Source organism: Sinocyclocheilus anshuiensis, unplaced genomic scaffold, assembly GCF_001515605.1.
Source record: "Sinocyclocheilus anshuiensis isolate Anshui unplaced genomic scaffold, SAMN03320099.WGS_v1.1 scaffold20, whole genome shotgun sequence".
Taxonomy (NCBI): domain Eukaryota; kingdom Metazoa; phylum Chordata; class Actinopteri; order Cypriniformes; family Cyprinidae; genus Sinocyclocheilus; species Sinocyclocheilus anshuiensis.
In genome coordinates, this window is record NW_015558646.1 from 1,017,273 (window position 1) to 1,039,048 (window position 21,776).

The 21,776-nt window shown below is 37.8% G+C and overlaps 1 protein-coding gene across 2 annotated transcripts in view; it reads left to right on the plus strand.

Moving 5' to 3' along the window:
• LOC107680949 (fibroblast growth factor receptor-like 1) overlaps positions 1-21,776 on the plus strand; it is a 34,335-nt gene that overhangs the window by 2,749 nt on the left and 9,810 nt on the right. The window contains exons 1-3 of one of the 2 annotated variants that reach the window (XM_016477045.1): positions 429-633; positions 830-919; positions 17,536-17,808. In XM_016477045.1, the coding sequence (XP_016332531.1) occupies positions 847-919; positions 17,536-17,808 (346 nt within the window). In that variant the 5' untranslated portion in view covers positions 429-633; positions 830-846. Of the gene's footprint in view, positions 1-428; positions 634-829; positions 920-17,535; positions 17,809-21,776 lie in introns of those variants that run through there. The other variant, XM_016477046.1, reaches the window with a different exon arrangement.

The following is a 21,776-nucleotide window of genomic DNA, read 5'->3' on the forward strand; positions in this document are numbered from 1 at the left end:
AGAAAGAAAGAAAGAAAGAAAGAAAGAAAGAAAGAAAGAAAGAAAGAAAGAAAGAAAGAAAGAAAGAAAGAAAGAAAGAAAGAAAGAAAGAAAGAAAGAAAGAAAGAAAGAAAGAAAGAAAGAAAGAAAGAAAGAAAGAAAGAAAGAAAGAAAGAAAGAAAGAAAGAAAGAAAGAAAGAAAGAAAGAAAGAAAGAAAGAAAGAAAGAAAGAAAGAAAGAAAGAAAGACAGACATTGCATATTTCACCCTATGGAGAGTTTTTTTTTTTTCTAATTGTTATTATGGATTGCCATAGCTGGACCCCTACACAGGTGGAGTAGTGTTGGCATCTGTGCGCATACAGGGGTCGCTCGTGTTTAATTTGTGCCGGTCTCCAGCTGTTGGCGTGGAGGAGCGCTGCTGTGATTCACAGCTGTAGATCTTCAGTTCTCTCCACGGTCAGGGATGCTGACGGGTCATGTCAAGCGAAGAGGCGAGTGGAACCTAAGTACTCCTGAACTTTTCCTCACCTGGACAGAATACTAAAAAATCTGAAGACGTTTAAAAGAAGACCTTGCTGCTCAAGAGTGTTCTTCTTCATCCTTCTATTAGAAACTGATTAACTCCTAGTATTAAATTGCTTTCGGCGGACATGTAAGTACTCAATACCCCAACACTACTTTCATCAGGCTCTATTTACACCACATTTACTTTGCAAACGAACGCCTAAACGCGACGCGACTAACGAGCTCATGAGGAAAGCTGCTGTTGTGTTTTAGTTTGTCGCGTCGCAGTTTGTAAACTGTGTAGTGTAAAACTCCATCGTTATGATTCTCATGGTTTCTTTTAGTGGCGGGACATCATAAAATGTTTCCAGAGAGGGGATGCTTGACTTTTCTCACTGGGGTTTTGATCGTGGCGTTATCATGTGAAGCTAGAGGTGAGTCATGTTGTCTATTATCAATCTTTTATTCATCCATTAGGACATAATTAGAGGCCATTTCCTTTGACGATACAGACTAAAGTTAGCAGTCTAATGCTGATTTTATATTCTTGGCTCACAAATAATATATTTCAGTATAACTTTTAGAAGATGATTATTTGTATGTTTCACTTTTGCCTCTTGAACTTTTGCTCAATCTAAACTTCTCTGAACTAAGAAATTCAAGAAGAAGTGTCCAAAAATGTTCAAATATTATCACAAATAAATACATCAATAAAATCACATAATTTTTTAGTATTTTAGGGTTTTGAAGGGTTATACACGGGGTTTTGGGGGGGAGTGTTTTTATTTTGCCCTGTAAAAACGTGCACTATAATTGACTTTAATTGAAAGTATTGAAATTTAATTTTTAATACATTTAAGCAATAATCCGTAGTGATAAATTCAATGCACTTTTTCTTTTTCAGCATTTGAAGTTAAAACTGACAATAAAATTGTGTAGAAATTATTAGTTAATAAGTATCAATATTAGTTCTTGTTATAACTGATTAAATCAAATTTGTTATTATAGCATGAAAAAATTACAGTGCTACTGAACCAATTTTAGTTTGCTATAAGGTCAAGACATTAAAAAGTGACCTTTTGCTGCCCAATTTGTTTATTGACTACTTTAAGCACATCAGGGAATGGGCCGGCCGTGTTTACTGACACAGCAGACTAACCGCAGACACATATAAAGTCATTCTTTTGAAGTCTCACATCTATATCTGCACTGCGGTGTCTCAGACCAAACAAGAGGTCCCTGTTCCCTGAACTGTAACAGAAATTTAGAGGTACATAATTCAGTGTTCCCTGCCAAGTTGAAACTAAATTTACATAAAGCAAAGTCTAACTAATGACACCTACTGTGCTGGAGATTGTGTATCGCAGAGTTGAGTCAGAAAGGTGTGGACCTTCTCCACATGTGCCATCACCCTGCTGGGAGCCCAAAGGACATTTTACTGCCTCTCAGAGGAAATAAATGAATGTGTTTGAAAGAAAAAGCCATTTCTGTGTGTTGTGCAATATCTTAGCTCATCTTGTATTATCGCTGATTAAAATTCCTTTACAATTTATGCTTGACTCATACTGGGATGCCAGACCTGTATATCTTTTATGGTGGCTTAGCCATTTATGGTCTCATTTATGTCACTATTATCTGAAACAACATTATTTGGTCTGGCATAATAAATCTGGATGAGTTAACTGTGGTATTTACTCTGTTAAAGGTGATTACTATTAATGCGCCCATAAGAATGCCAGGTTAAGCCTGACCTCTACTAAGTAAACAATCCATTGTCTTCTCTGTTTATTGGTCCATTTGTTGACTCTATTCCTCACTGTGTGCTATGAGCACTTCTTGGGGGGGGTGGGGTCTCAATCTGTGTTGTCCTTGGATTGCTCTTCATTTCCCCCTATCAGCCATTCTTGGAATTCTGGGTCCCAGTTTTCCCACTATCTGTGTGTTAAATGTAGGGAATAAAGGAAACAGGAGTGAGATATATGACATTTGAGTAAACTGGCTTTGCAGTGGTAGCTGAATGAGGTGTATGTCGGTGGATTTGCTAAAACAGTGGCATTCTTCAAGCTGTAATATTCAATAAACAATTAGGAAATGTTTCAGGAAACCCTTTGTGCTTTAATAGATTTTGTCAGACACAACTGCACTTGGTTCATTTAAGAGGGTTCATTGTTGGGTGAAGTGACTATTATGTTGTGGAGAAACATGATATGGAGCTTAAGGCAAGACAGTTACTGGATGTGTTTCCAATGACACTTTGGCACTGTGTGTTAAGATCATTGCTGTGTGACAAACACTTGTTTCCCTAGAATTCTGGAAGAGCAGAGAAATGACTTCTTTGTGGAGAGAAGGGGGGGAAATACTACTTTATTTGCCAGTACCTGTTTTACTTGTGTGAAGTTAGAAATTAAGCAGGTGTAACTGTACTTTCAAGATCATGATATTCAATCAAATCTGGAGATCATATTTAGAAATAAAACCTTAAAGCAGCACAACCTAAACACAAGTTTGCATAAGATAAAGCACAACAGTTAAGATGCATTTTGCCATTGATCATAGATGTCGCTGAATATATTTATTGAATGGTCAATTAATCTTGTCTTATCATCTGAACACCAACATTTCTGAGATTTATTTCATCTACTGTAAGCAATTAATGTCGATTTTTACAGAAACCATTTTATTTATTTATTTTATTTTATTCAGGCAGACTGTCAATGTGCATTAATGGTGTGGCTGTTTAGTGATTCTTTCTGCTGGTTAAATCACTTTGACAAGTTATCGACAACTTTCTAAGTGAATCATTGACCTGCTATATCAACCAGTTTATTCAAAAACAGTTTTCATGACAACAGACTTAATGAATGAGTCATTGAATCATCCGTTCAGCCAGTTCGTTTAAAACTGTGAATTATTCAGGAAAGAAAACAACAAAACTGTGTGTTGCTCAGTGTTGCAACTTGCAACAGTTCGGTTGTGGCTTTGTTTGGAATAATTTTCATTGGTGGAGCCACTGTATCTAAAAAGTAAGTTACTCAACATTAACTTCTTGTTTATAAAAACAATGACACAGTTGTTCTGTATCTCTGTTACTCAAATAACTAAACGGCTGCTAGTTGTACTTGTAACATAACATTTTCAAATTAGCAACAACCAGGGCTTGACATTTAATTTTTTGCTCACCAGCCACTGTGGCTAGTGGTTTTCCAAAATGCCACTCAGAATTTTCACTGGCCTCAATTTTATTGTTAGGAAATTACATTTTATATGATTAAAGTTGACTGCTGCATACTAAAATTGACTTTTTGCAGGTTTCCAGGTCATTTTTTAACTAGGTAAAGGGCTGTTTTTTCCTAACCTTATTAAATTTACGCATCATCTTTCATATCAAATTCTTACATTTCAGTCTTTTAAATCAGTTATTTCATCTATAAATATGAAATGGTAAGGGGAAAATGCAATGATATGCTACTTTTAAATATGAAAGTAAACCACTATTTGGTGGAAGTACGTGATTGTCTTAATGAGTGAGTCATTGAGTCATTCATTCAAATGATTCATTCAGATGGCAGGTTCATTCAAGAATGAAGCAAGTGCCTGGCTGCCTCCGAAATCGAATACTCTCTTATAGGTACTTTTCTGAATTAGTAATTACTTCCTGACCACAAAAAGAATATGTTCTATATAGTATGAATGTGTGTAGTATGATTGTAATCTGGACGTACTTCATTCACCATGTTGTCATTGTCACGTGACCTACCGCCGTCAGTTGCGTCACATCGCAGCAATTCATAAATCCTCTCCCGTGGCCTCATGGGATAGTGTCCATCGAATGCACACTTCAGAATCCCGTCGGAAGTTGTAGGTCATGGGTATTTTTGCCTACTCTTTTATTACTATAAATTTGTACATACTTCTTTTATTAAATACTGATTTTGGATGCAGCTCCTGTCTTTATGAATGGGATTTGAACCATTGAAGCTGTATATTCAAAAACGCTGAATCATTCAGTAACGAAGCATCACTTATTGTTGCTCAGAGATGCACGAATGTTCTGCTGTGATCTTTGTTTGGAACTATTTTCGTTAACCAAATTGAGCAAAAACGGTCAACATAAGTCACTTAATATTTACTCATTTGAATGAAATCAGTGTTACATTTGCAGTCAACCTGCCAAAGTGGCTAATGGGAGTGATCGTGTTACATGCCACTGCTAAAAATCCACCCGCATTTGGTGGGTGTTAATGTCAGCATATTTTGATGTAGCAACTGCAGACCATGAATCAATGATGTAAGGCACACAAGAGTGTTTTTTGGGAGGCTGTTTGGTTGTTCCTTTTTTTTAACAGCATCTTGGTTGATCTGTCCTATAAAAGCCTGTTGAATAGCAGATTGATTTAATAATTATTAGAATATATTCCTTTGTATAATTCATAGATTTATATAGTGTAATCTAGCTTTGACCAGAATTCTGTTATTCTGATTTTAATTGGATATCTGTCGTTATCCAATTAAAATATGTCAAGAATCTGATCACAGCTGGGATAAGTGTACACTAGTGTAGGCTATTTGCTTTCATCTCAATACCTCATTGGTTTCTATGAGTATGGACAGCTCAGATTGGCATGACACTCCTCCAGCAATCCTTACACACACAAACACAGCAGTCAGCTCAGACAAAGTGTGAACACAGCGGTTTGAGAAATTCTCTTGCATCCCTGTTCTCTCGTGTGGTCAGATATTTCCTGTTTCTCACTAACTTTCCTGCCGGTGGAAAGAAGCTGACTGCTTTCTCCCAAGAAAATGTTCGGGTTCCTGTGGCACGGCGCCTGGCTGTTATGAGCAGTGCAGCTTGATATTTGTCTGTTTTTTTTGACGTTTGTTCTGATCTGGCAGATGATTGCTGCTGCAGAGCGAATACTTGAAGTTGAAGCGAAACAAACCGTATCCATGCTAATAAATATAGCTCTGATTTACGCACTCTACCGGTTGTAGAGTTCGATGAAAGACAGAAATGTGTATCCAACAGTCGTTGGCAGTTACCAGCTGTTTAGAGTGGCACATGTATCAAAGGCCTGTATTGTGTTCTTTAAAGAGGTCAGATACGGTAAAACGTGGTATATTTGCAGACACAGGAACATCAGGAAAAGGATTTCGTTTTCTCTCCTCTCAGATATTTAAATCAGTTCCAGACTCTGGGGTTGTAAGCAGGAGATGTTGGCCCTCATGCCCCATTTACCTCAATAATCTACCTTTTAAAGCAGAAATAGCTTTGATAAGAACAGGGAAAACAGGCTTCAGTTATGTAGCTCTCCCTTCAGCTGGTCTCTCAGCGGGTGTCAGGATCTCTGGGTTTATTAGACAGATAATGCAGCTCTGCAGGCGGGCCCTGCTTATCAAACAAATGATAATGGAGCAGCTCTGTTGGAGCCATGCTGTGTCTGTGATCTGCCTCTGCAGGACAACAGTAATGCAGGCGTCAGTATCTGGCTGCTTTGGCCAAATTACAGAGAAGCCAAATGCAATGGAAAAGCATAGGCTGCTTCATATACTATGCTTTGAATGATTAGTTGGCCTGTGCTTTAGTTTAATACAGAATACTAATGGCTGTAAGTCACAAAGTTCTACACATCCTGTTCAGCTTATGTGTTTGTTTATTAAATATTTGGTCAATTTACTATAAGCTACAAAAATAAATAAAGGCCGTTCACACCAAGGACTATAGCTATAATGATAAAGTTATAAAAATCATTCTAATTCTGTGAGAATAGGGATGTTTACTCTACCTTCATGTTGTTCCAAACCTGCATCACTATATTCTTTCAAAAGGAGAAATTTTAGCAGAATATGAATGATGAGCTCTGAAGAAATGACAACGAGCACCTAATCAATGTAACTTGCATGCTATATTCCAAGTCTTCTAAAGCCATAAGATATTTGTGTGAGGAAGAGACCTCATTTAAATTTAAAGAGACCATATTTAAAACTTGTAAACCAAACATCATTCTAATATCATTCTTATGGGTCTTGTCTTAGTCTGACAAACATAAACATGTACATATGCAAATTGCATGAATAAGGCCAACTATCCATGTTGTTTCTCTTGGGTCTGCTCAAAAATGTAAATGGCTATAAAAAACAGAATATATACTACTACTACTTTTATTATTGTTATTATTTATTTATTCATTCATATTTTGTATTTATTTATTGTCTTTTCTCTGGTTACCATTCACTTTTATTGTGTTAAAAAGAGCAGGGTTTTTTATTTACAGAACTTTCATATTTGGCTAAACTAAAATCACTTTAAATCAATTACGCAGATTTTCTCCTCCAATCTATGCAAATTTAGTGGTAATTAGTCGTTAAATATTTAAAATAGTAAGCTATGCAAACATTTTTTGCTGTAATTTTATTACTAATTGTGTTTGATTTAACCATCAGGGGCCTTTTTGGGCCCTGGAGATGTTTTGACATGCCCTGACATTTGTGGTTATTTCAGTTACTTATAACATTTTAATGGCTAACGTCTGATACTCTTTGTAAAGTAGCACATCTTTGGTGTAGTTCTTTTATAAGGCCTTCTTATAGATTCTCTATAGAATATTTACTTGCATATTACTATAAGCACATTTATACCGTTTCAATGAGCTACACTTAGGATTGAGTTGTACATGTTCCTGTGTTAGAGAAATTATGTACTTGGCACAGAGCTGAAAATGCCTAAGGATACAAACAGCTGTAACCAAAGCTGCTCTTATCTGCCTGTCTGTCTGTGTGCGCTAGAGACAGAGTTATTGTCTGCCTGTCTGTCTGAAAGAGCTGCAAACTGTATCAGTTCAATGCGGCACACTTGTGAAGAAAACTGTAAAAAATATATATATATATATATCTGAAAATGTCAGTATTTAGTTCTTTTGAGAGGAACATTATGTTACATGTGTGTTTGCATGCATGTGTACATGTGTTTCCAATTTGGATAATTATGATGTTGATTGAGGTGATTTCACTATTAACACATTTTTCTGCTGAAGTTTGTCTTGCCACAGGAAGTGAGCATTGTTTAGTGTACCTATGTGGCAACTGAGTTTTCAAAAAAGGATTATTTGGCAAATACCTCTGTCTGCGTGTGTGTACGTGCGCACACATGCACATGTGCGTGTGTTCCTTGGCATTGTAAATGCTGAGCAAGTTAACCAGCACATTTCAATCGGGAAATAGTGCAGTTGTTAAATCTGAACATGATGTTCATAACATCAGGTCCTGCAGTGAGTCCAAACACACACGCACACACTAGAACATTAATGTCAGGACAGCATGAACCCAGTCTGGCAAAAACTGATGCTGTATTTTACCCCATATTTTTTAATCTCAGATGAAAACCAGAACCATGAGCCCATTATTCTCCTCTGAAGTCTGAGGGCTTTTCTTTGTAGTTCGTGATCTATGTTAAACGTGCGCTCACATCACAAAAGCCGTCTGTTTTGTGGGTGAAAAGTCAGTTTACGTAAACAAAGCGGCTAATGAGCTGCATTTGTCGGTGCTGTATTGCGTCGACGCGGCTCTTTGAGTGTCGGTATTTATGGAGGAGGTATTAAAACACAAAGGAAGCACGCCAAGCCTTTGAACGTTTTTTTTTATAATCTGAGCTTAGTTAAAAAGTTTCAGCGCTTGAATAGTTCTGGGAGTTCAACTGTGTTTCATCCCCTTCTTGTCTATGTACCTGTGACATGCCGAGCTGGAGAGTTTGCACAGGTGGGAGAGGGCAACTCGTTTTGAATGAGAGATTGAGAGCTGCCATCCCACCTTTGTTCTCCATATTCCCGTGGACTGAGCCTGTCGGAGCAGTGTCCTCGTGCAAGACCAGGCCAATGCGTTCGTCATGTGCAATTTGCGGTGTATGGGCGGTTCACTGTTTCGATACAGGAGGCTTCTTGGGAATTTCTTTATCCCCTGTTTAAAAGAAGGATTAGCTTGTGTTTTACAGGATTACAGGTGTCCAACACAACAAGGATCAACCTCAGCTGCGAGAGATGCACTTTACTGTCGCAAAGCAAATCCAAGATCCCATGTTGTGAGCTCTAGCATTCCAGGAATTTAAACATTCAGACAGAAGGGCCTCTTTTCCTATAGCTGTTTTTAATGTTCTCTCACACTTATTGCTACCTCGGGTGCACTTTTCCTAGGGTCATTGCAATAGGTCAAAGGTCAGGATGGGAAAAGCACCGAGAGCAGGAAGATAAACAAAGAACAGTGGCCTCGAGTTTGTTTCAGCATCTGGGAAATAAAAGAGAAGATAAAAGGAAATGGGTGAACTTTTCATGTTCTTAGTGTAACATAGGGTCAGATGTGATTAATAAGGTGAGCTCGGCAAATGCGTTGTGTGCAGTCTTGTCTTTTCGCGAACAGCTGTGTCTGCTCTGGCACGCGATTCTGTCAGTGTCATTGCAACAGCAGTAGCTCACGCTGCAAGGCATAACTTAATATGTAAACACTCATGAGAAAGAAAGAAAGGAGAGAAAGCAATAGAGAGAAAAAAAAGCAGCAAAAAGAGAGCCAAATCAGGATTAGAGGTCTTGCGTGTGATGGCTGTCGGCCGGGATTTTTGACACAAAGGCCAAGCTTAATAAGCAGGTGCTCATTACGGTGCTGGAGACCAGGTTACTCAACATTACCCCTCAAACCCTGCAGAGTTGCGAGTCTATTTACGAGGGCGGGTTTGGCGCGCTGCAGTGCCCTTCCCTGTGGTCCAAATTGCTGGTGGTCCATATGAGGAGGAAACAAATAAGGAATGCTGTCTTACACAGAAGAAATTGGAGATGCTGTCCTGCATTGGGTTTCTGAGGTTGTTTGATTGCAACCTCACTTTGGGGGTCTGAAATAGTGAATAACAAAGCAGAAAACCATCATAATTTCAGCCAGCGTGAGCAAGATAAATCTCAGATCAGCTTTGTATCCATAATGAATCGTACTGTATAAAATGAAACACCAGTCATGCTTGAATAGGGCCTTTTCTACTGTATATACGGTAGCAATCTATGGTTTGAAACCATTGGCAATAATCTAACATCTCCTCCTTGTAGATAATTTGGTTGAACTGCAGACTGGAGCAGCATGGCAGCTTGTTGACAGACAGGAACACTTTAGGTGCATTTACAGTCATGGATGCTACTTCTCATCTCCAGCTCTCAAAATATCTCTGTCAGGGTGAGGGTTTGGCAAGCTTGATGAGACAGGACAGTCTTGAACCAGATTCCCCAGCTGGCAGTTTAAATGTCAGGGGTTCATCTGAGATCCTTGGCATCAGCCCCTTTCTAGCAAATGGACTTAACAGGGTTATTATCGTAAGCTCAAATAAAGCTATTGTAAAGTAAACTAAACTAAACCAGTCCTATTATTATATGATATTATAAAAACATTAAATAAAATGTACAGTAAAATAAATGAATTAACTATAATATTAAGCAGCACAACTGTTTTCAACATTTAATGCAAAAAAATAATACAAATCAGCATATTAGAGTGATTTCTGAAGGATCATGTGACACTGATGACTGGAGTACTGATGCTGAAAATTCAGCTTTGAATCACCAGTATGAATTACACTTTAAAATATATTAAAATACAAAACCGTTATTTTACATTTTTGGAATAATATTTCACAGTTTTTACTGTATTTTTGATTAAATAGATGTAGTGTTGGTGAGCATAAGAGCCTTTTAAAAACATTTAAGAAATCTTACCAACCCCAAGGTTTTGAACGGTGATGCACATTTCAAGTTTGAACGTAGCAATAAAATAAGAACAGAATTTGAAAATGCAAAACTAACTACCTCTTGGTGCTTAATTTGGTAAAATGTACAGGAGGTCATCAGAATTAAGACAAAGTGAGACCAGGCGGCCTGGGCTTCGCTGTGTTTAATTTAATTAATGGATCAGTGGATGACGGGCAGCTGCTCTGTGTCCTCTTCAGGGCACAAAGAGCAGCCCATAACCCACAAGGAAGTCTGTGTGGAATCGCACACATGATGTCAGACTTCTGCAGTGCCTTATTGAGTTAGCTTGGCTCCAGAGGCAGCAGTTGGTCGAGGTACAAAGTCTGGCTCAAGATCTGATTACACTCGGTAGAGAGACAGCTGTGAACAGTGGCGATGACAGAACCACAGCTCTGCATTCACATTACCAGAACTAAAAGGGAGAGGTATAAGTGAACCTGTTTACCTAGCAATCCTGTGTTTGTGTCAGCATAGGACGCTCTGTGCAAACAGCATCAGGCCTCAATCTCTGCCCATTATCTCTCTTCCTGATAGAGTCACATTCCATTGCCAAGACCAGTGCTGCAGTGTTTGGTCTATCTGTCTCTATCACTGATCACATGCTGAGTCCTATAGCAGCTGTCCTCCCCTTTTGCAGGAGATTCACCATAAGAGAAGATAAAGGTGCTGTGTAGATCACATGAGAGTGGTAGATCAAACTCTAGATGACCTGGCAGAAGCTTGGCTGCCAGTGCTGTTTGTGTTTTTCTTAGAGGAAAAGAGTGTTAAGTCAGAACATCCACATGCATGATGTACACAGTTTACTAAGAACTAGTACTAGTTGTTTCTTTTTAGATTATTTGGTAACATTTTACAATAAGGTTTAAAAATGAAAATTGTCATCATAAATTCACTCTAATGTTGTTGCAAACCTTTATTATGTAATGTCTTGTGTTTAACACAAAAAATATATTTTTGAGACACCAACATTGTTTAAAATATTTTCCTTTGTGTTCTACAGAAGAAAGTCATACAGATTTGGAATGACATGAGGGTGAGTAAATGATGACAGAATATGATACTGTTTTTTACATTTGATTAATATTATCATATTAATAAAATGTGAAAAACAGTATCATTTAGTGAAAGTGACCCATACTCGGAATTAGTGCTCTGCATTTATCCCATCCAAAGTACACACACACAGCAGTGAACACACACACACCATGGTTACGAGTCCGACTCTCTAACCATTAGGCCATGACTTCCCCTAAAAAAGTTTAAAAGTGAATCTTATGGTGAAAACTTTAAAAGTTAAATAGTAAAAAAAAACAGTAACTCGTATTATTCATTCATAAAATATTAACTAATTTAAACAACTTGAAATTTCAAAAATATATTAGTACTGTACACTACTGTTTCATTTCTTTGAACTCTTTCTATGCATGAAAAATAATGCGATCATCAACATTAACCGCATATAAATTAAAACTGCCTAATGTTATAGAGTGAAATGTCAATCCAGAAAGTGTTAAAGGCCTGTCTAAGCTTTGAGAGTACTGATGGGAGTACATCTTTACTTTGATAATATTACTGAATATGATCCAGATGTAGTATTTGATGAAAATGCGATTTTCTCAGCATTTTGCTCAAAATGTTACTTTTTTTATGAAACCTACCTACAGTACATTCAAGTGTTGATAAAAAAAAAAACTGATTGATGCTAGAATATGAGACAGGACATGTTCAGATATTCATACAACAAAATATTTTGGGGGCCATGAAATTTTAGTGATATTCAGCAAAAACGCTGGCGGGTAAAGAGTTAAAGAAATTAATACTTTTATTCAGCAAGGGCACAATAAACTGATCAAAAGTGATGGTAAAACTTTTACATTGTTACAAAACGTTTCAATTTTAAATACATTTTGTTCATCAAAGAATCCTAAAAACAAAATAAAAAAAATCATGGTTTTCACAAAAATATCAAGCAGCACGACTTGTTTTCAGCATTAGTAACAATAAGAAATGTTTCTTGAGCACCAAATCAGTATATTAGAATGATTGCGACACTAAAAACTTAAAAAAAACGGCAGCTGAAAATTCAGCTTTGCCATCACAGGAATAAATTGCATTTAAAATTAATTAAAATAGAAAACTGTTATTTTGAATTGAGCAAAAGAGATATCATGTAACATTAACCTTGATTAATAAATGCAGTAAAAGTATTATTGATTGTTAGTTCCTCATGCCTAATGCATTAACTAATGCTAACAAATTGAACAATTTTGTAGTAGTCTTTTAGAATATGTATTCACTAGGAATCAACCCCATGATCTTAATGTTAGTAGCACCAATATTAAGCTACAGGAACTAAAATGCTATTACATGTTTTATTCAGTTCCTGCTAAACATTTTTAATATGCGGTCATAGGCTATGTTGAGCAGATTTGTAACAGTGGCGGGTGATTTACATCTGAAATAATCCCCGGGAACGCTGACAGAAATGTGCAGAGCGGTCTCTAGCTCTCATAATGGGCCGGACTGTTTGGATGTTGTGTACACGTGTCCTTTGACAGCAGCAGTTAGTTAACTGGCTGCCATGCCTGGACTGCTCATCCAAGTCTTCAGTGTTACTCCTGCACCTTCTTCTCTTACACACTGCCTTCTCTTTCTGTCTTTCTCTCTCTCTGGGCCTTTGATGGTCATGTCACTTCCTCCATTCTAATCATTTATCCATGCAGCATTCTGTCAAGCTCTGTTTGAAGCTCTCCCTGTGACACCAGTGATGTTCATCTAAAGCTGTGGAAGCTGCCCAGGCTTCAAAGTACTTCCACTGCGGTCTGTAAGGCCGGTTCATAAATCCTTTGAGAAATCAAAAAACCATATCAAGATGTCTGAGACAAAACGGGCCAGTGAAGGAGTGCATGCTAGCTAGTAATCCTTATATAGTTTGGTCTTCTTTTTGACGTGGAGATTTAACTGGTCATGTGTCTAGTCCAATAGATCTAGACAGAAATGAGTGATTCATGTCAGTGTAGTCATTTATTGTACAGTCGGGGTGGCAATAAATGTATATACATTTTTATGGAGCATCAGTCCATTGATCTTGTCTTCAGTGTTGTCTTGAATGTGGTGAGGGTGTTTCCTGGGAGGTCTGTTAAAAACGCATTGTATGCGATGCCTGCACATGGACGCAAGATGATGACTCTTTCTCTTTGTTGCTGTCTTTGTCTTGCTCTCATTTTCTTTGTCTAGAGACTCAATATTCATAAATGTGACCAATAGTGTGACGTGCACATTAGTGGTGCTTAATCTAAATCTGTTTGCATGAAAATTATTATTTTAAACTGATGCCAAAACGAAGTACACTACTGTTCAAAAGTTTGGGGTTGGTGAGATTTTGTTTTTGAAAGTCTCTTATTTCACCAAGGCTGTATTTTATTAAAATACAGTAAATATAGTAATATTGTGAAATATTATTAAAATGTACAGTAGCTGTTTTCTACTTACTTTATGTATTTTTAAATGTACTTTTATTCCTGTGATGCAAAGCTTAATTTTCAGCAGCAATTAATTCAGTCTTCAGTGTCACATGATAATTCGGAAATCATTTTAATATGCTTGAGATTTGCTACTTAAAAACATTTCTTGTTATTATCAATGTTAAAAACAGTTGTGTTGCTTATTTATTTCTTTTGCTTAAACCAAAATACATTTTTCAGGATTTTTGAAGATTCAAAAGAATAGCATTTATTTGAAATATAAATATTTTGTAACATTATAAATGTCTTATAACATTATAAATGAACAATTCAGTTCATCCTTGCTGCTAAAAGTATTCATTTATTTTAAAAAATTTAAAAAATCTTAGTGCCCCCAAACATTTCAATGGTAGTTTATCTTGAAAGGCAACATGACAGTAGTAGGTATGGGTGGGCAAGATCATAAGCAGAGGGTGAACCAACTCCAGGGTAAGGCTAAAAGCAGCCAAATGTATTAAACATCATAAACCCGTCTTTTTAGGTAAGAACCAGACATGGGTGTCATGTAGGCTAAAAAATGTTTAATGGGACTGAATTTGTATTTAACGTGATTACAATTTAATAAAAACGTTAGAAATTGATAATTATATAACATTTCCTTTCCACTGTTATTCAAACAGCGAATAAACTATATATAGAAAGTGACATTATCACTAACATTGATCTATCGCGAGTTTAAGCACTCTCAAAAAAACTAAACTATCGTTATAATCACTGAAGCTGTATACACTGTTAAATGCATCTCTTATTTACATTGTACATACATCTGCGCTTTGTTGTTTATGATGAGAGAATTCGCAAGAGTCCGAAATTCAGTCAGTGAATGCGCGCGCACTCAACAAAACTGATGAGTTTGAACGATGACTCATCTGAACGCTTCTGATTGGCCATTGCATTCCTAAGCTCAACTGATATGTGTGTGATTGGTTAAAATGCGCAATACTGTAAAAACGCCTAAAATGAAATACGGTGCAACATGAGCAGATCTTAATTTAATGCCGCAATCGACACTGTCTATTCATATTCACTTTGTTAGCAACAGACGTAATAGATTTAATTTATTTGTGCAGGGACATTTTTGTCCAATTTAGTGGCATTTTTGCCCCAAGTCCCCATGGCCAGGGGAAGGTCAATAACTGACATCAACTAGTTTATCTAGATTTAAAAAAAAAACGTTAGCTTTAATATTATTTTTAACTGTGGTGCTACAAAGAGCATGAACTTAGAGATGCAACTTCTCCAAAAGTGTTTTAGTGTGCTGTGATTTAGCATACGGTACTCTGCATGCAAAACAACCAACCCTTACCTTAACCTCAAATACTTAATATTCTGCCTAAAAAGACAAAGACAAATAATCTCTCAGCACACAGTGTGGTTATTTTCACCTCCTGTAGGAGATTTCTTTTGCCACCCTGTCTGCCATCAGCTTCAGCCAGACATGTTTTTTTCTGTATGGGGCGTGTGTGTGGCCTCAGTCATCTTTTGTCTTTTCCACTGTTATGGGCAATATTTGTCTGTCAGCACATATGACGCTTCCCTCCGCCTCACATCAAAGCTTTTCGGACAGCTTAGACACGGCTCTGTGACAAATAGTTAGCAAGCATGATGGAAGGAAGCAATTTTAAATGACAGTCCCAGGCTTTCTCTGAGTCACATCTTTCTTCTGATGCATTCTTTATCATGTGCGTGATGTATGCTGTGTGTGAAGCGTGGCCTGTGGACGGAAAGGCAATGAGATATTTTAGCTTCTGCTCAATGGTATCCACCAGGTTGTTTTAATATCTTTAAGCAAACATTCAAGAGTTACCCTCACTTTTTCTATTCATTCAGCCACCAGGTTGATGGTTCATTAGATCTATCTCACATGGTCCATGCAATCCATCTCCTCTCTGCTGGTGAAAAGATCCATTGTTTTTTCAAGGAGCCCACCGATTACATTACATCTTCATTATATACATACTATAAACACACACAACTGTTTTCCTTTCCAAAGCCTCACAAATGTTTATTAAGCCTCCAATAGCTTTATAAACGTACATTTGTAAATTAAGTGCATGATTCATCTAACATAGACTTCTCTCCAGCTGTGATGTTCATTTCCACCTTTTTTCTGCTCTATTTCCGGAGAGGACTTTTTTTGCCATTCTCGGCCCTTCTCAGTCTAACATTCTGGAATTTACTGTAATTTAATTCCAGCGCCAAAACAACCTTTTCTTTTCCCTCCCGCGTGTTCTCGTGGCACTTTCCTGGATGGCAACCAGCAGCTTCAGGTGAAAACACTTCACTCCAGCAGTGAGACTTGAAGGGAAGTAGGAAAAAAAAAAACGAAAAAGTGCATTTAGAGCCAGTGTCATTTTTCAATTTATAATCTTGGTGGTTCTCACAGCAGCTGCTTGAGCAGCAACAGGATGTGACAGTACCAGGCATGAATGAGAGGTGCCTTCCAACGTACACACACGCCAGTGCAGAGGAAATGGAAAGCAAGTGCTCATGGGAGTCTTCGCAAGCTCCAAGGAGGGGATGAAAAGGACCTTGTGCATGCAAGGACAGAAATTCCCCAGAAGATTCTTGTGCCTAGCTTTCCCCCTCATAATATTTCTTTGTGGGGCTAGATGTATTAGGAGCTGGAGAAAAAAAAATAATGCCAGAAATTTTGTGCCCATGACATTTTTGGCAGTGTTGTCTTTGTGCTTATTGTGCCATAACACTGGCAAAGGAACATTTCAGGCAAGGGCGCATGAATCTTCACATACTGTACCTTTCCCATAGCATGAGTATGCCAGGAATAAATAGAGGAAAACTTTACCTGCTGGTACTGGAACATTACATACTATAGATGTAGCAAATGTTATATATAAAGCAAATAGGTAATAAGTTCACAAAAATAATAATTATAATTTTTTTATGTAAAAACTTTTTTATTCAATTATTAAAATTGTTTATTATTATTATTATTGCATTAAAGCAAAATGCACCACAAAAATACAAATATTTTATTAAGAAAAATTATTTCAAAACATTAATAATTGTCATTAATAATAAAATGAAATTAATATTTATATAAGTTGTTTATTAAATTTATATTATTATTATCTATATTATATATTATATTATATATTATTTATATTATTATGATTTGCATTAAAGCAAAATGCACTAAATATAAATGTATGGGTCTATACTGTATATATATATATATATATATATATTAACTATTAAACTATATTAACTATATATGCTGTATTAACTATTAAATTATCTTCATACAGAAATAAAATATAAAGAAAACAGTATTTCTAATTTTAAAGGGGTCATGAACTGCCTTTGTTTTTTATTTTGTGCTGTTCTCTGATGTTTTTGACCCTCCTCATCAGAACGCTCCATTTGAATAGTCGTGGCAGATTGTAGACTCGGAAGTAAACGGCCACTGCTATGAATGGCTAATAGGTGTGTATGTTTGACAGCGTACATTCCTCATAGATGGACTGGATTTAGGTCCAAAATGCATAAATAACTATAAGCTGGTTTTAGACTAACAACATATTTTTGGATTCTGAATCTTACAGGATATTTTTATACAAATTTACAATGACCTCTTATATGTCAAAAGATCAATTGAATTTTGTTATCTCAGTTCATGACCTCTTTAATGTGCACTTTTGCATTACGCTCACATGTTAGGTATGTGGTTATTATTTGTTATGTAAATACACATGCTATACTGTTACTTAAGACAAATGTTTTTTGCTCCAGGTCCTCCATGGGTGAGTCGTCAAGTAGAGGACAGACAGACAGCAAAACTGGGCCGCACGGTTCGACTTCCATGCCCGGTGGAGGGTGACCCCCCTCCGCTGGTCCTGTGGGTGAAGGATGGGCGGAACGTGAATCCAGGCTGGAGCCGCTACAAGGTTCTGAAGCAGAGTCTGAAGATCAAAGAAGTGGAACTGGAGGATGCCGGCGTGTACATCTGCCGCGTCACCAATGGATTTGGCAGCCTCGCCCTCAACTTCACACTCATTGTAATTGGTAAAGACTGCCTCCCACGCCATACACCACAACCCTTTATATCTCAGTTCTTTATACTTTTGCTCACCCAGAGCATTTGTAGGCCACATCAGTCATCCAGGCATAATCAAAACCTGCACCGTTGCACACGCACAACGGCTTGAGGTAGTGTTTTAGGGGGTTAGTGACCCAGCTAGACATATGGCATCTCAAAACAGCAGAGCTTTCAACTGCAATCCAAAAAGAGCAGTGCAACTTTCAGATGCCCTCTCAAAAGGCTAATTATAGCACAGGAAAGCAGTCGGGTTTATGTAAAGCTGCTCCCAAATCATATTTGACAAAACTGACATGACTGGCAAGGTACTTTAGAGCAAGCATGGTTTCATGAACGTAACATTAACTCCAAAAGCACAAGAGAGCATTGTGCTGATGGAAATTTATGACTTGTTAGCATTTGTTGGAGCATATGGCACTGATGCCGTCTTGCATTATCAAATCTAGAGAACAAAGAATGGCTTCATGTCGTCCGTCACACAATACCTGCAGTTGTTTATGTAGGCCGTAATTTAATATCAAGTTCGTACTTTTACCCGGGTAGTGACTTTTTTTCCCACTAGAACCTGACAGGCAAGAAAATGAATACACACCTACCTGGATGGATGGAAAGAGAAAGAGAATGAGGTGTAGAGGCACGTAGCTATTGTGAGGCAATGCGGGGTTTGTGTTGGAGCATGTGGTTCTTCTGATGACTGCTGAGGGACTGTGGGGCAGTCGTTTCCAGCCAAAACGTCCTGTACAGGGAGAGTAGACAGAGACAACCTGCCGCCCTCTCTGCCATAAATCTGAACTGGTCCGGTGAAGTTGAGAGGCCTTGAGGACCCAGAAGCCCTTGGCTCTTCCTGTGTAGCTTGCCACATTTGGGGAGGCAGTCGAGGCAACTAGTGTGCGGATGCAAATTATGATTATTCTGCTGAGCGAGGCAGCTGCTTAATTGGCTGAGCCAGTATTTCTGGCTCCCTCCCCTTGATATCTTTGCTCTGGGCCTCCTGTATGGGGAGTGATGGTGGCCTGCTGTTTTCCTGTTTCGTCCCCGAGAGCTCTGTGGAGCTCAGAGTTATGGTGCATTGGACTGGTTTACTCCCTTTGGAATATAGTTGCAGAGTTTACTGAAGTCATTAACTGCAATGACCAACAGCCCCCGAACAAAAGGCCCATTAGTTAACCGGAGAAGGGTTAAGAAGCAGCATTGTTTTTCAATAAAGATTAGTGGACCCTGCAGCTAAAGAGTTAAAGGGGTAGTTTACCCAAAAGCTCACCCTTTTGTTGTTCCAAAACAGTATGACTTTCTTTCTTCTGTAGAGCAACATTACAACATTAGACTATATGCTTTGGACACTGTATGCCATACTGTCATACTGCCACACTATTGTCCATACTGTATGGACAAGGCTGAGACATTTTTAATTTTTCAAAGTGTCATCTTTTACATTCCACAGCAGAAAGAAAGTCATAAAGTTTTGGAATAACACAAAGGTGAGTTCAAATATTTTATTTTTAAATAAAACTACTCTAGGTGTCCTTCAAACAAGATTGGTTAATTTTAACATCTCTAATTTGACATTTTCATCTTTAAATAGTGAAGCATTTGAGGAGAACATCTTACAAGTTCTTTCATATTTCATCATTGCCAGCAATTTTTTCTATCTGTTAGAATTTTGATAATTTGATGATTAATCATGATCATTTTTATTAATTTAGCTTTATTTATTTATTTATTGCTATTTATTGAGCTCTTGTGTGCTGTTTTCAATGACATGAATGAAAATGAATGGTTAAATTAATGAGCAGAATTTTCAGAAAATCTGAAAAATAATATGCATTTAAATGTCAGTGTGAATGAAACACTGATTAGTGAAAGTAATAATAAAATTGTTTAAGGAGGGTTTTGGCAACTTTACAGCAAAAGCACAATTGCAAAATTACCTAACAGATGTTTTTTAGAGATTCTCCTTTTAAGCAGCTACTTAATGTAAATTAATGTACACCAAAAGCACAACAGGGAAACTCCAGCCAGGACTGACTGTATCAGGAGAGAGGAATCTGGTGACATTCAATAGCACCTGTTGTCATCAGTGCAGCTCTAATCTGCAGCAGGATTTGCACTCACGGCAAGCATGGGCAGAACCGTGCCCTCATATTTTAATGTGCGTGCAGTCTATACCCCACTTATTTCCTCATGAAAGCGTAATTTTAGCTTTTAGTTGATATTCTGCCCCTATCAAACCAGGCAGTTGATGGCTTGGTGTAATCAGTTGGCAATAAACCTAAGCTGAGGTAACAGCTATAATTTAAGCCTTCAGTTTATCCTGACCACAGTCACCGAAAAGTCTCTGTGCTTATCACATGCGTAAATAGAAACACTTTTTTTTTTAAATCATGTCTGCAATTGTACATGAGAACAACAACTTGAGTTTTAAATATAGACAGATTAGCGCAGCTTTACAGCTTTAAGGCATTTTAATAGAATCGTTAACTTGCTCTCCAATGTTGCTCACATATTCGGTGCTTTTTTGCAATCTAGCACAGGGAACTCTGGGAATTTGGGTTTGTAAGAATGGCATATTGGGCTTTAAAGGTCACAGTAAAGATGTTGTTTACTAGAAGGTGTTAGAAGAAATGCTTCACCACCATCTCACACTGACCATTCTCACATTTACTGATGTGTTAGGGAGTCAAATCAGTCTCTATGTCATAAACCGCTGTACTTTAAAATGTCCCACAGCACCTGGGCCTCTCCCTCTTTCCCCCGCAGTGGTCCCAGAACCTGCACCCCTGCTGTTTCTAAAGAGCTCCACACACTGCCAGCATTGTTTTCTCACAGCTCTGCTTTGCAGGAGTCCAGGGCGAGGGACTTTTCTCCGCAACATCATTTTCTATATTGTTTAAATTTATGTTGGATGTATGAATCTGTGAGTCGAGTAGAAGATCTCGAGTTTGCCTCCAAAAGTAACAGACTCTGCTCACAATTGCACTGTTGTAGAGTCCTGGTTGCCGGGCACTGGCTCCCTCTTGTCTGCGTTTCTCACCTATCGTATAGGAGGCCGTACTGTGTACGGACGCAGCGGAGGGAGACTGTGGCTTGTACTCAGACGGTGGTTTGGGCTGCCTGTTTTATGAGGGGACTGGTGGAGAGCTTCCAGCAGTGGCCTTTTGTTCTTTGTTTGCAGGCCACGGGTTACATGTGTTGCAGTTTAGCCAGCGTCCTCCTCACCTAAATGGATAATTGTATCAAAATTACACTTGTAAGCCAACCCAAGACTGCGGAGGGACGCGGTAGGTGGGATAAGGGAGGGGCGGCACGTTTGGGACAGCATGAATATGCCTTCCAGTCTTTGGGTCATGCCACCTTGGCCAGGATTGGCTTGAGTGGGAATCACAGCACTGACGTTCATTCATTCGAGATGATTTGCTCATAAGCTTTCCCGCTGCTGAACTCTTACACAAGCTCTTTTCCATTCCAATAGACGTGCGTTTACTCATTTGCCATGGCTGGTTTGAATGGAGAACAGCCTCACTGCTGCAGTATTTATGTTTAGTCTGATTTGCGTCTATTTTCCACGACAGCTCCTCTTTTGGGAAATGCTTCTCTCCTATTTAAACAGTCCAAGGGGGAAGAAACACAAACTGGGTCATTTTATAAAACAGGCACTTTTTGCAGTTGATAAGTTGCTTACATTATTTTGATTGATTAATTAATTATATACAAATAATGTAATAATTTAAGATATAAATGTTAATATATACATATATATATATATATACACACACAGTTGAGGTCAAAAGTTTACATCCCCCTTTCAGAATCTGCAAAATGTTATAATAGTTGGGGGATGAACTGATGTAAACCTTTGAACGGGATCATTTTTATAAATTCAACTATTATTTTGTCTTGTGGACTATATGTAAACATCTTTTATGTGAAATATCTT